The following is a 15,844-nucleotide window of genomic DNA, read 5'->3' on the forward strand; positions in this document are numbered from 1 at the left end:
AAAAGTAATTTGGAACAAGTTTTACATCCTATTTAGAACAAATCACTAGTATTTCCTTAAATAACAGGTTACAATAGAAAGATACTGCCTGGAACGTATCCTTTTCACTTTGGTTCATTTTTTTGTTTTGTTTGTGATTTACATAGTTGTTTGAATCATCTGCTTATAGTACAATCCTGCCACAAAGTATTAAAGCACAAGATACTATTATTCCTTCAACATCTGCATTTTTCAAGTTTTATACTCTACTACATCCCTAGTATGTCAGCAGTTCTTGAATAATAAAAAATAATAAATGGGTAAAACTCTTCTAAAAATGCAGATGTCTATAACTATAATGGTACTAGAAGGGAAGGAGACAATGAGGGAAGAGAAAAAAAGCAAACACGTTCATGTTCAGGGAATGTGGTTCAAGTCTTTGGATTTAAAAACAATTTCCCCAGAGAAGCTGGCTATAATGGAATTTCCAGAAAACTTCCTTTGCCCCCACAAAAGGACCTGAAAAGCCCAATCCAAACTTTTGAAAACTACAGTTATGAGATGATATGAAGGATGATCAAAGCAGTCAGAGGGGGAAAGATGAATGTGTCTTCCACTCAGCTACTTTGTAGCATAGCCACTTTAGCTGTTGATGGATCAGTAAAAAAAATCACTGAAGTACCAGAAGTGCTTTGAAGGATAGGGGTAGAAAAGTACTGAGCATAATACCTGTCTGTATCAATAACAGGGCTTCATGGCTAGGAAATCTTTCTGAACAGTAAAATGACTCCAGGATAGATCTCTCTCTCCATCATTACATGTGGCAAACTTAAAAAAAAAAAAAAGTACAAGTAGATATAGTGAAAACAGAAAATTACAAGGCAGAGAACACAAAAGAATCAAGACAATGCTATAGGTTCAACAGTATTCCATGAGGCTAGAAAACCTGTTAACTTTGAAAGCCCTAGCAAAATATCACTCTTGTTTATAAATCACTTATTTATCATATGACCGCATGTTGAATCCTTTCTTTCCACATACTGAAGAATCCCACATTCAGCTTTTAAGCATTCTGCATTTCTTTGCCAATCTTGTAGCTGAGTATCTTGTTCCAGTCGATTTTGGTGTGGGTAACTGGAAGCTGCTGGCGCAAGGCCTTGAATGTGGTGTCTGACATTATTTGATAGTTTTCACTAATTGCTGTCTGATATTCATTTTCTGCATGCCATATGATTTTAATAAACTCCTTGGCAGTTTGGACTTCATTCGAAACAGTTACTGAATCCTGTACATCTTTATGACTAACCAACTGAACATTGCCATCTTCATAATAGTGAACCTGAATCTTAAGTACTCCAACCACCTGGGCTGTAGGTGGTGTGATGGTGAACTTCCACTCTGATCTCCAACGACCATTCCAGAAGTTTTTAGGCTGAAACTGGTGGCTTTCAATACATGCAATAATGGTCTGTTGCCCATCTACAGTTTTAGCATAAACAGTACAGAAGCTGTTGGAATAATGATCTTTCACATAGGCCCTTAGAGCACTGTCACACGATTCTCTCCAAGACTTCAGCTCTCCATCTATGTCCTCTGACTGGGGGTCACTTGCTTCTTTCCATAAATGATCAAACGTAAAGGAAATTTTGTTTCTTGGACTAAAAATCTGCTATTACCCAGGTCACCGTGTTCTGTAATTAAGACCTGATCTTCATATCCTTCTATCTTCACAGGCGTGAACTGATCCATGTTATACTGGGCAAATGTATGCGCTGCCCCTTCCCTGAAGAGATTGTCATTATTAAGTGGTAGCCGGACATCATCGAACACTTCATTAAATTCCCCTGGGGGCGCATGAGTGATGAATTTAGCAGCTATTCGTACCTTCTCCCCATCCGACACCCGATCCTCGAAGTCGGCCATCTTGGGCTGCTCAGGTTTAGCCTTTAAACCAGCTCTAAGACGTTCGTATCATCTCAATTTTACAGATAAAATGGAACCTCAGGGAGTTTCTATTACTCTTCCAAGGAGGAGTCTGGATAATGAGCCAGATCTAACCCTAACGTCCTTAAACATTACATGGACATTTTCAACCTTTTTTGTTTTTAACCCTTTCATGTTAATATATACTTACACCAGTTCCATTGAGAACTTTTCAAATCGTTTGTTATTCCTTGACTGTTACATAGAAGTGCTTTTAGGTAAAGCATGTTTTATATTAATATTTATTATTAAAATTGTATTATAAAAAATTGCATTATAGAGGCCCCTGGGTGGCTCAGTTGATTGTCTGACTTGGGCTTGGGGTGGTGATCTCCCCACTCCTGGATTTGGGCCGCCTGTCTGGCTCTCTGCTGTTGCCGCAGAGCCTGCTTGGGATCTTCTGTTCCCTTCTCTCTGCCTTTCCTCTACTCGTGTGCTCTCTCTCTCTCTCTCTCTCTCAAAAATAAAAACATTAAAATTTTTTAATTGTATATAAAGTCAACTTTATTATACCATGATATATAATATATAGGCAGAATTCTACTTTTTTCTTGTTACACAAATGATGCACACTTTATAATTTAACCAAAAAAAGCATGATTTGTTAGCAAATACAAAAATTACCCATCTATATATATTGAATATAAATTGGATATATACTGACATGTAGGATGAAATGTAATTGTTTATGGTTTATAGGTAGTCAAATAATAATTTCATAACTTGTTTAGAATTCCCTTTAAAATATCACATTTTTACAACTATATTTGATTTATAATTTTTATGTCTTGTTTTTAATTTTTTATTTTAGAAATTATATTAAAATTAATTTTTTATTTTTTTAATTAAAAATTTTTAATGTTCATTCATTTTTTGAGAAAGAGACAAACACATACAGAGCATGAGGGGGAGGGACAGAGAACGAGGGAGACAAAGAATCTGAAGCAGGCTCCAGGCTCTGAGCTGTCAGCACATGAACTATGGGATCATTACCAGAGCTGAAGTTGGACACTTAACTGACTGAGCCACCCACGTGCCCCCTTTTTATCTTATTTTAAACAGAGAGAGAGCGCACGAGTGAGGGAGAGGGGCAGAGGGAGACAGAGAGAGAAAGAAAGAGAGAGAATCCCAAGCAGGTTCCACTCTCAGCACAGAGCCCAACATGGGGCTCAATCCCAAGACCCTGGAATAATGATCTCAGCTGAAAACAAGAGTCAGACTCTTAGCCAAGTGAGCCACCCAGATTCCACTATGCCTTGTTTTTAAATAATAGGAAAATAGAGACATTTTGGGGGCACCTCGGTGGTTCAGTTGGTTGATTGTTGGCCTCTTGATATTGGCTCAGGTCATGATCTTTTGGTCACAGGATCAGTTTTCTCACTGGGCATGGAACCTGCTTGGATTTTCTCTCCCTCTCTCTCTCTCTGTCCCTGCCCCCTGCCTCAAAAATGAATAAATAAACATTGAAAAAAGAAAAGGAAACGAAACAAAAAGAAAGGAAAGGAAAGGAAAGGAAAGGAAAGGAAAGGAAAGGAAAGGAAAGGAAAGGAAAGGAAAGGAAAGGAAAGGAAAGGAAAGGAAAAAGATTTCAAGATGCTGTTGGGAAGCACTTCTCCATAAACAACACATTTTTGGGTGTAACCAGTGTTTTGACCCAATGAACTAAGGGTTAAATAGAATAGAATTGTCACACACATTTAAAATTTTTTTTAATTTGAGAAAGAGAGAGAGAGAGAGAGAGAGAGAGAGAGAGAGAGAGAGAGAATCCCAACAGGTTCCATGCTGAGCTCCATTCCAAGACCCTGGAATCATGACTCATGACCTGGCCAAAATCAAGAGTCAGACGCTCAACCAACTGAGCCACTCAGACACCCCATATTTATTATTTACAATATTTAAGACCAGAGTCATTCTAGTTGTACCATTACTTTGTATTATGTTTCTTAATGTAATGTTATATAATATTTTCCCCTCTACCACCTCTCCTCCCCAATACCTCCTATGACATGGCCTTTGTAGCTTTCTATTTTATAAAGCATTTTTCCTATTACAAAAATAATAGATGGTCAGGGCGCCTGGGTGGCTCAGTTGGTTAAGCTTCCAACTTTGTTTCAGGTCATGATCTCATGGTTTGTGGGTTAGAGCCCACATCAGGCTCTGTGGTGACAGCTCAGAGCCTGGAGCCCTCTTCGGATTCTGTATCTCCCTCTCTCTCTGCCTCTCCTCTGCTTAAACTCTGTCTTTCTCTCTCTCAAAAATAAGTAAACATTTTTAAAAGATAATAATGTATGGTCAATGTAGAAAATTTGAAGAATACAGTAATCATAAAAATAATAAATATACCACTATACACCTCTATCAGAATCACCAAAATCCAGAATACTGATAACACCAAATGCTGGAAAGGATGCAGAACAATAAGAACTCTCATTCATTGCTGCTAGATATGCAAAATGTAAAAACACTTTGGAAGACAGTTTGGCAGTTTCTTTCAAAACTTAAAAACACACTTAATATACGATCCAGCAATCATGCAACCAAGGGAGTGGAAACGTATCACCCAAAAACTTCTTTATAGCAGTTTTATTCATAACTGCCAAAACTTGAAAACAATCAAAATCTCCTTTGGTAGGTGAATGGATTAATAAACTGGTACATCCAGACAATGGAGTGATACATTGCACTAAAAAGAAATGAGGTATCTGGGCACCTGGTGGCTCAGTTGATTAAGTGTCCCACCCTTGATTTTGCTCAGGTGATGATCTCACAGTTGGTGAGTTCAAGCCCTACATCGGGCTCTGTGCTGACAGTTCAGAGCCCAGAGCCTGCTTCAAATTCTGTGCGTGTTGGGGCGCCTGGGTGGCTCAGTCAGTTAAGCATGCGACTTCGGCTCAGGTCATGATCTCACGGCTTGTGGGTTCGAGCCCTGCGATGGGCTCTGTGCTGACAGCTCAGAGCCTGGAGCCTGTCTTTCAATTCTGTGTCTCCCTCTCTCTCTGACCCTCCCCTGCTCACACACACACACACTCTCTCTCTCTCTCAAAAATAAATAGAACTATTAAAAATTAATAAAAATTTCTGTGTGTCTCTTTCTGCCCCTACCCCACTGTGTTCTCTCTCTCTTTCTCTCTCTCTATTAAAAATAAATAAACATTTAAAAATTCTCTTAAATTGGGGCACCTAGGTGGTTCAGTTGGTTAAGTGTCTGACTTCAGCTCAGGTCATGATCTTGCTGTTTGTGGGCTCCAGTCACATGTCGGGCTCTGTGCTGACAGCTCAGAGCCTGGAGCCTGCTTCAGATTCTGGGTCTCCCTCTCTCTCTGCCCCTCCCCTGCTCACGCTCTGTCTCTCTGTCTCTCAAAAATAAATAAATAAACACTAAAAAATTTTTTAATTCTCTTAAATAAATAAAAATAAACTTAAAAAGAATAAATGAACTATTAAGCCATGAAAAGACACAGAGAAAATTTCAATGCATTTTACTAAGTGAAAGAAGCCAATCTGAAAAGGCTAGACATTGCATGATTCCAACTATATGAGATTCTGGAAATGGCAAAACTATAAAGATAGTAAAACTCAGTGGCTTCTAATGGTTGGGTGAGAGAGGAATGAATAGGCATAACACAGAGGATTTTTAGGACAGTGAAACAACTCTGAAGGATACTGTAATGCTGAATACTTGTCATTTTACACTTGTCTGAACCCATGTACCATACCAAGAGTGAATCCTAATGTAAATCCTAGACTTTGGGTGATAATGATGTGTCACGGTAGGTTCACCAATTGTGTACCTGCTCTGGAGGGAAATATGGATAAGAGGAAAACTGTACATTATGTGAGGCAGGAAGCATACAGGAAATCTCTGTAACTTCTGCTCAACTTTGTTGTAAACCTAAAACTGTACTAAAAACATGAAGTCTAATAAATAAGAATGAATAAATAGAACATTACCATATTACTCCCATACAAAGGAAACGGCTGGTTTCTGAATTTTTTAATCCACCTGTATATATACTTTTATACTTATTGCCCACATTTGTCACCTAATTCACTATGAGCATTCCCCCAATATTAATAAATATCCTTCCTCACCATGTTCTTCAAAGTTACATGGTAATCCATTATATGGATGTATCATAAACATACATAACCAGTCTCTATGTTGGACCTATATCTCATAATCATAATTTTCATAACAATAATTTTTAAATTTTTAAAAATTCTTACTTTTTATTTTATTTTAGAGAGAGAGAGCACAAGCAGGGGAGAGGGGCAGAGGGAGAGATAGAGAGCATCTTAATCAAGCTCCATCCTGAGTGTGGAACCTGACATGGGGTTCAATCAATCCCACAACCCTGCGATCACGATATGAGCCGAAATCAAGAGTTAGATGCTCAACTGACTGAGTCACAAAGGTGGCCCTATAGCCATAATTTTTATAGAATCTTGTAATTTTTAATGTTCTCATTGTCACATATTTACAAAATTACTTACAAAAAGTTTTTTTCCCAGTCAAAAAGTTTTTTTCTTTAATATTTAGGATTATTTCTGCAGGATAGATTCCTTGAAATAATGGTGGGGGTTTTTTTCATTTTTATAAATCACGCATAGTGTTTATTGAATATTTAAGGCATTTAAGATGGTGTTTTAAGAATTTTACAAGTATAGCCTTATTTCTTTTTTTTAATCCATAGTTTGTTGCCAAGTTCGTTTCCATATAACACCCAGTGCTCTTCCCCACAAGTGCCCCACCATGACCATCACCCCCCCATCCCTTTCCTCTTCCCTCTTCAGCCCTCAGTTTGTTTTCAGTATTCGAGAGTCTCTCATGATTTGCCTCCCTCCCTCTCCCTAATTTTCTTTTCCCCCCTTCCCCTTCCCATGGTCCCCTGTTAGGTTTCTCCTGTTAGATCTATGAGTGACAATATATGGTATTTGTCCTTCTCCACCTGACTTATTTCGCTTAGCATGACACCCTCGAGGTCCATCCACTTTGATACAAATAGTCAGATTTCATTCTTTCTCATTGCCATATAGTACTCCGTTGTGTATATATACCACATCTTCTTGATCCATTCATCAGGTGATGGACATTTAGGTTCTTTCCATGATTTGGCTATTGTTGACAGTGCCGCTATGAACATTGGGGTACATGTGCCCCTATGCATCAGCACTCCTGTATCCCTTGGGTAGATTTTCTTTCATTTTGAAGTGCCAATTTTGTTGAATGATTTAGGAAAAAGTAGTTACATATGAAGATTAACATACATTCTTGATTAGAATGTAAAACTCAAATGACTTAAAAATGATAGCTTTAACGAGATAAAATTCATATACCACATAGTTTACCCACTTAATGTGTACAAGTCAGTGGTGTTTAGTATATTTACATAGTTGTGCACCCATCACTGCTATCTAATTCCAGAACATTTTCATCGCCCCCAAAGGAAACTCCATACCCTTTAGCAGCCACTTCCCATTACCCCTACTCCCCTACAATGACTATATTTTCTCTTTGTAACATTGCCCCTGGAAGACTCAGAGATCTCTTGATGTACTGGATAAAAAACTGTATTAGATGAATGTAATTCACAAACATGTTGAAGAGTACCTTAAGGAAAGTTACAGAGCTATCATTTGTAAGCTCATTAACTACTATTTCAGCATCAAGGTGGCTTATGCTTAGGAGTCTTTTTTTTTTCTGTTTTTATTTTATTTTTTTGAGAGAGAGAGAGAAAGACAGAGTGCGAGTGGGTGAGGGGTAGCGAGCGAGGGAGACACAGATTCCGAAGCAGGCTCCAGATTCTGAGCTGTCAGCACAGAGCGCTACACGGGGCTCAAACCCACAGAGTGTGAGATCATGACCTGAACCCAAGTAGGCCACTGAACTGATTGAGCCAGCCAGGCGCCCCTAGGAGTCATTTTAAAAAAAAATATTTTTAGGGGCATGTGAGTGGCTCAATCGGTGAAGTGTCTGACTTCAGCTCAGGTCATAATCTCATGGTTCATGAGTTTGAGCCCCAGTCGGGCTTTGTGCTGGCAGTGCAGAGCCTGTTTGAAATTTTCTCTCTCTCTGCACCTCCCCTGATTGTTCTCTATCTCTTTTCTCTCTCTCTCTCTTCTCTCTCTCTCTCTCTCTCTTTCTCTCTCTCAAAACCAAGTAAACATTTAAAATTTTTAAATATTTTTAAATTTTATTTTAGAGAGAGAGAGAGCACAAGTGGGGAAAGGGGTAGAGGCAAAGAGAGAATATCAGGCAAGCTCCATGCTCAGTGTGAAGGCTGACACCAGGCTTCATCCCATGGCTGTGAGATCATGACCTGAGCCAAAGTCAAGAGTCAGGCACTCAACTGACTGAGCCACCTAGGCACCACTATGCTTTGGGGTCTTTAACTATTATCCATTGTGGGTACATTTTTATGTCTATATGACTTAGAATAAAACACTACAATAGTAAAAAAAAAAAAAAAACACCTTGGAGACTTCCAGTGCTCAGCTGCATAATAAATCATTTCATGTTCATCTGACCACCAGGAACCACCTCACACTCATTTTTTATTTACCCAAGACTCAAAGCTGTTCCTTTTTTCAAAAGGAAAATATTTAAATAATTATCTTATTTGTGAAATGCTTAAAAAAATTAAAGCCATTGCCATTACCTTTCGTGATGTGGAGCCCGGAACACCTTTATGACTTCCGCACCCTGAACTCCACCACCTTGCCCCTTAACACCACCAATTTCAGCCTAATTCAAAGGTATTTAATTTCCAAACTCACATTAGGCATCTTCTAACCTTTCTTCTCCTCTCTCTAGAGGTAGAATGGTACTAGTAATAAGAGTTCTTTTTTGGAGAATATCTTAGGAATCGCATTTATTATTATATAATTTATTCCATGCCATAAAATGAGGATTATAACAATAATTTCTGCTATTCAGTTGGGTGAGAAATGAGAAAGATTTATATCTTTTCATAATATATTTATGAATATAAATTTAAACATAATATATTTAGAGCAATTTTTAACATAATAAATTTTGAATAAGTGTAATATAAATGTAACATTCTTTTTTTTAAAGATTTTTAAAAAGTAATCTCTACACTCATTGTGGGGCTTGAGATCAAGAGTCTCATGATCCACTGACTAAGCCAGCCAGGAGTCCCAAATGTAAGCTATTCTTGAACACTCTGCTGGGCTCTTTACATATCTGATCACCAATCTTTGAGACAATCTTGTAAAGCAGGTGTCATTTCCCCTATTTTGCAGAGCAAAAATACTCAGGCAACATATATGAGACAACAAGTTCTTTCTAAGACTCACATTCTTCCACTAGATTTCATAATGATATAAAATTATTAATTCATCTTATTTGGATGGCTTACCATTTACAAATCATTTTCAAATGTTATCTTATTAAATCCTGTGAAGAAGACCTATCTCTTTCTTTAGATAACAAGACCTACTTTAATTTTTTAATAATCTTTTTATTTCAATAGCTAAAGCATTGAAATATTTATTTTTTAATGCTTTTTATTTATTTTTGAGAGACAGAGAGAGGCAGCTCGAGCAGGGGAGGGTCAGAGAGAGAGGGACATACAGAAGCTGAAGCAGGCTCCAGGCTCTGAGCTAGCTGTCAGCACACAGCCCGACGCGGGGCTCGAACCCACGTGAGATCATGACCTGAGCTGAAGCCGGACGCTTAACCGACTGAGGCACCCAGGTGCCCCCAAGACCTACTTTAGAGAATTGTTACTACAATGAAAGATAGGTATGCTCTCATTTCTATGAGGGGACACACGGCATGGGTTAGGGGTCACCCAGCCATGCAGAGGTAAAGAAACCAGGACTCTGTGTTGCCAGGTCAAACCTCTTCCCTCTTATATGGCTGCCATCTAGAGGCAGCCCAGACTGGGGGTCCAGAAAAGTTGAAATCCATCTCCATCTAAATATATCTGAGAAAAGCTTTCCTTTCCTACTCCTCTCCTTACTGGGCTTCAGTTTTCCACCTTGTAAAATGATAGAAGTGGGCAAGATGACTTCCAAGGTTCCTTCTGCATCTGATAATTTCTAATTGGAGACTGGAATTCAGACTGCCTCCCAAAAGTCAGGGGAGAGAAAACAACCTCCTTGTTTTTTAACAGTAAGTAAACATAAAGGGAGCAGTGTAATGAAGTATTAACAAGTCAGTTATGGTTGGGGTGTACAGCTCCTCTCCCACTGGAAGCCTATGAGCCCCTCCAGAAAACAGGCTCCATCCAAAGTCAGAGACATCAGTGTCTCGTTCCCTCCCCTACTTTATAACAAGGACTATTGCCCTCTGCATAATAGTCGACAGATGCCTTGAGGAGGAGATGAGGTGAGAGGAGCCCAGAGTTTGTTCTCTGCACTACAGAGATTGCATTTTCACTTGTTGGATGCCTCTTCTTAAGGGAGCACAAGGACATACAACCAAGCTACCGCAGCAAGCAGCCTCCAAGCCCAGAGGAGGGGCTCTGAGAGCAGAGCTGTGCTCACACTGATGCCCAGGGGCCCAGGTCCAGGAAGAGAGATGACCCTAGAACTTCATTTCCTCCAAGAGGGTTAGTGTCCTGGGGTTAACACACTAACCAGGAAGGTGCTTGTTGCCACCTAGTGGGTGTGTGATAAACACGGAACTGGATCCAGAGTTTAGAGGAAACTGTACCAGCACACAACTGTTTTTAAAGCCCCTGATGGGAAGAAAATTTACTCTGTCAGTGAAGAAGAAAAGGAGAGATGGAGAGAAAGATTTTAGCATGTATTTTAAGTGATTAGTGAGTACTTCATATGAAATTTTTTCTGATTCTCACAACAGCCCTGTGTGATTGATTACTGACCATCAGTATCATCGGCCTCCATTTTATAGCTGGAGAGGTTTAACTACTTGCATAAAGCTACTGCTTTGGTATATAATAAACCACCATTTGAACTCATGTCTCTCTGATTCTCAAGTTCATGTGTGTTTCCATTATACCACAGAGTTCCTCTGTCAGAGAAGAAATGATAAAAAATAAAATAAAATACAAGAAGAAAGAATAAGAAGGAAAGCACTCCAAGAAGAATAAGAAGTTGCTAAATACAATGAGGCCCTTGGACCTTGAGAGTGTCATGCTGAGCGAGATAAGTCAGGCGGAGGAGGACAGATACCATATGTTTGCACTCATAGGTCTAACAGGAGAGCAGGAGAAACCTAATGGAGGACCTGGGGGAGGGGAAGAGGGAAAGAGAGTTGGGGAGAGAGAGGGATGCAAAACTTGAGAGACTATTGAATGCTGAAAATGAACTGAGGGCTGAAGGGGGAGGGGGGGGAAAGAGGTGGTGGTGATGGTGGAGGGCCCTTGTGGGGAAGAGCACTGGGTGTTGTATGTAAACCAATTTGAAAATAAACTATTTTTAAAAAAATAAATAAAGGTAGATCAGTGTCACAACCAAATAAATAAATAAATAAATAAATACAATGAGGCCCTAAATACAATACTCTAGGCCCTAACCCCAAGCTTGTCACACAAGGCAGATTCAATAACAACTTTATCCAGTCATTTGCTATCCCACTTACCATTCTCCAGCTGCCCTTGGGATATTTAGTAATGAAGGATGAGGCCTCTCCAGGAAAAATCCATAGCCTTCCCTGCTATGACTTGGGCTCTGGCCGACAGATGGAGCCATTTCCTCCCTACCCTCTCTTCAAACTGCTTATGCAGAAAAGTTGTTGCTCAGAGCTGTGAGGTCCAGGGGTAGGCCTGTGGCCACCACCAGACACCAGAGGCAAAAGAAGGGTGCAGACTAACTACAGCCAAGAAGAATTCATTACATCTAAACCTGGTGAGGCCTGAAAGAACAGTCAGTTCCAGCAGAGTTTTGGCCCTATAAACATTATGGGCCAGATAATTCTTTGCTAGAGCTGGAGGAGGGCTGCCCTGTGCGTTGTAAGATGTTTAGTGTCTCTGGCTTCCACCCACTGGATGCTAGTAGCATGCACCTACCCCCAGCTGTGACAACCAAACTATCTCAAACTTTGCCAAATGACCTGGGGAAGGGGGGGCCCAAATCACCGTGAGCTGAGAACCACTGGTTCACAGCCAACAGTTGTGTTGGGATAGGGTCTATATAGAATGGACTCCTGGTGACCTTTGGGGAATGTACTCTGCTCCGAAAATCCAGTTTCTTTTCTTTTTTTATTTTTTTTAAATGTTTATTTTTAAGACAGAGACAGAGTGCTAGCAGGGGAGGGGCAGAGAGAAAGGGAGACACAGAATCTGAAGCAGGCTCCAGGCTCTGAGCTGTCGGCATAGAACCCAACATGGGGCTCGAACCCACAAACTGTGAGATCATGACCTGAGCTGAAGTCAGACACTTAACCGACTGAGCCACCCAGGTGCCCCAGTGAAAATCCAGTTTCTAATGCTTTAAAATTGGGGGTATGTTCTTAAAGTAAGGTAACTAGCAGTCCTAACATAATGAGTAAGAAAAGCCAAGAGGGTCTCAAAGAAAAGAACTGGGAGAATAAATGTGGAGTTAAAGCCCTCATAGTTAAGACTGCACTGTGAGGTGGAGTTTATTTTTATCCCTACTTTAAAGATTAAAAATATCTGAGACTCAGAGAGATTAAGCAACTTGCCTAAGGTCAAACAGCTAGGAAATGAAAGAATTGGAATTCAAACCTGGGACTATCTCCAAAAGCCTTATGTTGCACCTTTGGAATTCTAAGAACTTTACCTTCCATTTATTCACCCATGCGGTCATTTACAACAACTTACCTAGTTCTCACCATGTGCCAAGCTCTGGGAGAGTACTGAATGAGACAGTTAACCCCCACACTCATGGAGTTTGTCTAGCATTTTTTAAGCATTTATTTATTTTATTTTGAGAGGGAGAGGGGGTAAAGAGAAAGAGAGAGAGAGAGAGAGAGAGAGAGAGAGGGAGAGAGAGAGAATCCCAAACAGGCTCCGTGCTGTCAGCGAGATCATGACCTGATCCGAAATCAAGAATCAGACTCTTAACCTAGTGAGCCACCCAGGTGCCCCCATACAAGGAATTATTTAATAACAGTTACCATAAGAGCTGTGAAAGAAAAGCTTACGGAGCTATGGGTGCTAGCTATCCCTGGAGATGGGCCCTTTTGCAATGTGACTTTGCATCAAGAGATTAGTTATACTATTTCCCTGCCTTTGAATGTGTGCTGACCTTTGATTTTCTTTAACTAATAGAATGCAATGGAAGTGACGCTGTTATGCGACTCTGAGCCTTGGTCTCAAGGGACCTTGTAGCTTCCTTCCACTGCCGCTCTTGTGCTGACTGAAAATCCCCATGTAAGGAAGCCTCAGGTTAGCCTCCTAGCTGTCCCAGCCATTCCACCTGTCTTAACTGTTCCCATCATTCTGGCCGAGGCTCCTGACATGTGAGAGAGGCTATCCAGGAAGAGCTAGCACCCAGTCAACCCAACAACTGGTGATAGCTGCAGAGGTCACCCCAGGTAATATGGAGTCCAGTCAAAATCACAGAAGCATGAGCAAATACATGGTTGGGAGTGGTTTGTTACCCCCCAGACAGAGAAAACCAATTCAAAGCCCTACCCTGGTCCGGGGATGGGAGTGAGTTGGGGTTGCTTCCTTGAAAACATTAAATTCAAGCTGAAACCTAGAGTAAGTAAGAGTCAGCTTGGTAGAGAATGGAAAAAGAGTATCCAGGCAGCATAGACAACAGTTTGAAAACCTTGAGCTAAGAGCTAAATATGAACTCTGGAGGTGCCTGGGTGGCTCAGTTCGTGTCTGACTTCAGCTCAGGTCATAATCTGGGGATTTGTGAGTTCAAGGCCCACATCAGGCTCACTGGTATCCTGTCCCCTTCTCTCTCTGTCCTATCCCCCACTCGCTCTTCCTTTCTCTCTAAAATAAATAATTAATTAATTGATAAACTTTAAAAAGATGGACTCTGTATGTCTGAGGACTTCAGCAAGGAATGGGCAGCATTAGGTGGTGTAAAGAGAAAGCGGAGCCCAACACTGTAAGCAATGACCACCAATGAGTGGAATGCTTTATTCACTACCCGCTGCCCATCTCCATCCCCAGATCTACTTTTTGTGACATTCTGGATACACTCACAGGCTGTGTCAAGCATATAAATTTCATACACCATGTATGTTGAAGAATTAAAAAATTGAAAATATAGATGGACATTAACCTGGCTCCCAGAAGCTTGGGAAAGGTTGAGTAACAGACTTCTGGGGATGAACAATATGAAGATGACAAGGCAGCCTGAGCACAGAGGGAAAAAATGTATTTTTAATAGCTGTGATGACCATCTAAGCCATTATAGCTGCACCTTCACTGATCTAAGCTCATACTTAAATGGAAATTTACTTGAAAACCCTTTCTTTGCATAATGGAAAGGCAGGCTTGTCTAATTCCATTTCCCAGAGGTAATAGCCCCAGGATGTAATGGGATGCATTGTGTCTATACCAGCCCTGCTCAGGGAGTAACAGCCTGGGTACCCGCCTTCCAGTGTCCTTATCCCTATGACTCAGGAAGGTCCCCCTAAGGAGGCTCAAGGTCACTGCTGAGAACGGTAGAGAAGAGGAGAATTGATGGGACTGACATCATTGTGTTGTTCATTCTCTTTACCTCTGGGGGAGATAATCCAGCAGGAGCTCCCTCAGCCCGGGCACCAAACTGAGCCTGATCATGGCACATTCCCATTAGGCAGGCTCCCTCAAGGATAAGGACAAGTTCCCACATCTAGGTCACCCATTGGTTCCAGCTGGGGAGGAAGGCACGCTGGGTGTGGCTCCATTCTTATCCAACCTGGCAACTTCTGACTTTTCTCCTGTTGAGAAGAGGGTCCCACTGCTAGGCCCTACCAAAGAGGGGTGGGGTTTACATTAAAAAAATTTTTTTAACGTTTATTTATTTTTTTGAGACAGAAAGAGAGCATAAGCAGGGGAGGGGCAGAGAGAGAAGAAGACAGAGAATCCAAAGCTGTCTCTGTGTGGTCAGTGCAAAGCCTGACGTAGGTCTTGAACCCATGAACCATGAGATCATGACCTAATCCAAAATCAGATGCTGAACCAGCTGAGCCACCAGGTGTCCCTACACTTTCTTAACTATGAACATGAATATTCACTTAGGATAACAAAAGAAGTCATAAAAAATTATACATTTAAGAAAACTGACAAATCCCAGAAGCACAACAAAATTTGGGAGGAAAAACCATATGCATTTATTAATTAACTGCCTGACATCCATCCCTTGACAATACATTTTTCCCTACATTTTAGACTGCAAAGTTTTAAAAAATGTTTTGAACACTTTGGGCACCTGGGTGGCTCAGTCAGTTAAACATTCCACTTTTGATTTCAGCTCAGGTCAGGATCTCATCGTTCTTGGGATCCAGCCCCTTGTCACTGGGCTCTGTGCTGACAATGTGGAGTTTGCTTGGGATTCTCTCTCTATCCCTCTCTCTGCCCCTCTCTCACATACACTCACTTGCTCGCTCTCGCTCTCTCAAAAATAAACTTTAAAAAACATTTTTTTTAAACTTTCACTTCAACCCTGGCTCGCAAAAGCTTCCTTTTGTTTTTCTTGTTCTTCTTCTTTTTTTTTTTGTTAGCATTTATTTCTTTTTGAGAGAGGTAGAGCAAGAGTGGAAAACGAGTAAAGAGAGAGGGAGACACAGAATCTAAAGCAGGCTCCAGGTTCTAAGCTGTCAGGACAGAGCCTGACCTGGGGCTCGAACTCCCGAACCCTGAGATCATGACCTGAGCTGAAGTTGGACACTTAACCGACTAAGCCACCCAGGCGCCCCTTTGTTCTTCTTTTTTTGTTGTTGTTGAGGTATAAGATACATATAAAAGTACATATTTTCACA

The 15,844-nt window shown here is 40.6% G+C and overlaps 1 protein-coding gene across 1 annotated transcript; it reads right to left on the reverse strand.

The window, feature by feature from the left end:
• Positions 1 to 892: 892 nt before the first annotated feature.
• On the reverse strand, positions 893 to 1,902 carry LOC115293920 (F-actin-capping protein subunit alpha-1-like). The gene is given in 2 exon segments (XM_029941610.1): positions 893 to 1,638; positions 1,641 to 1,902. Coding segments are annotated over 2 exon segments (858 nt in total). The 3' UTR covers positions 893 to 1,042.
• Positions 1,903 to 15,844: the final 13,942 nt, after the last annotated feature.

This window comes from Suricata suricatta, chromosome 6 (genome assembly GCF_006229205.1).
Source record: "Suricata suricatta isolate VVHF042 chromosome 6, meerkat_22Aug2017_6uvM2_HiC, whole genome shotgun sequence".
Taxonomy (NCBI): domain Eukaryota; kingdom Metazoa; phylum Chordata; class Mammalia; order Carnivora; family Herpestidae; genus Suricata; species Suricata suricatta.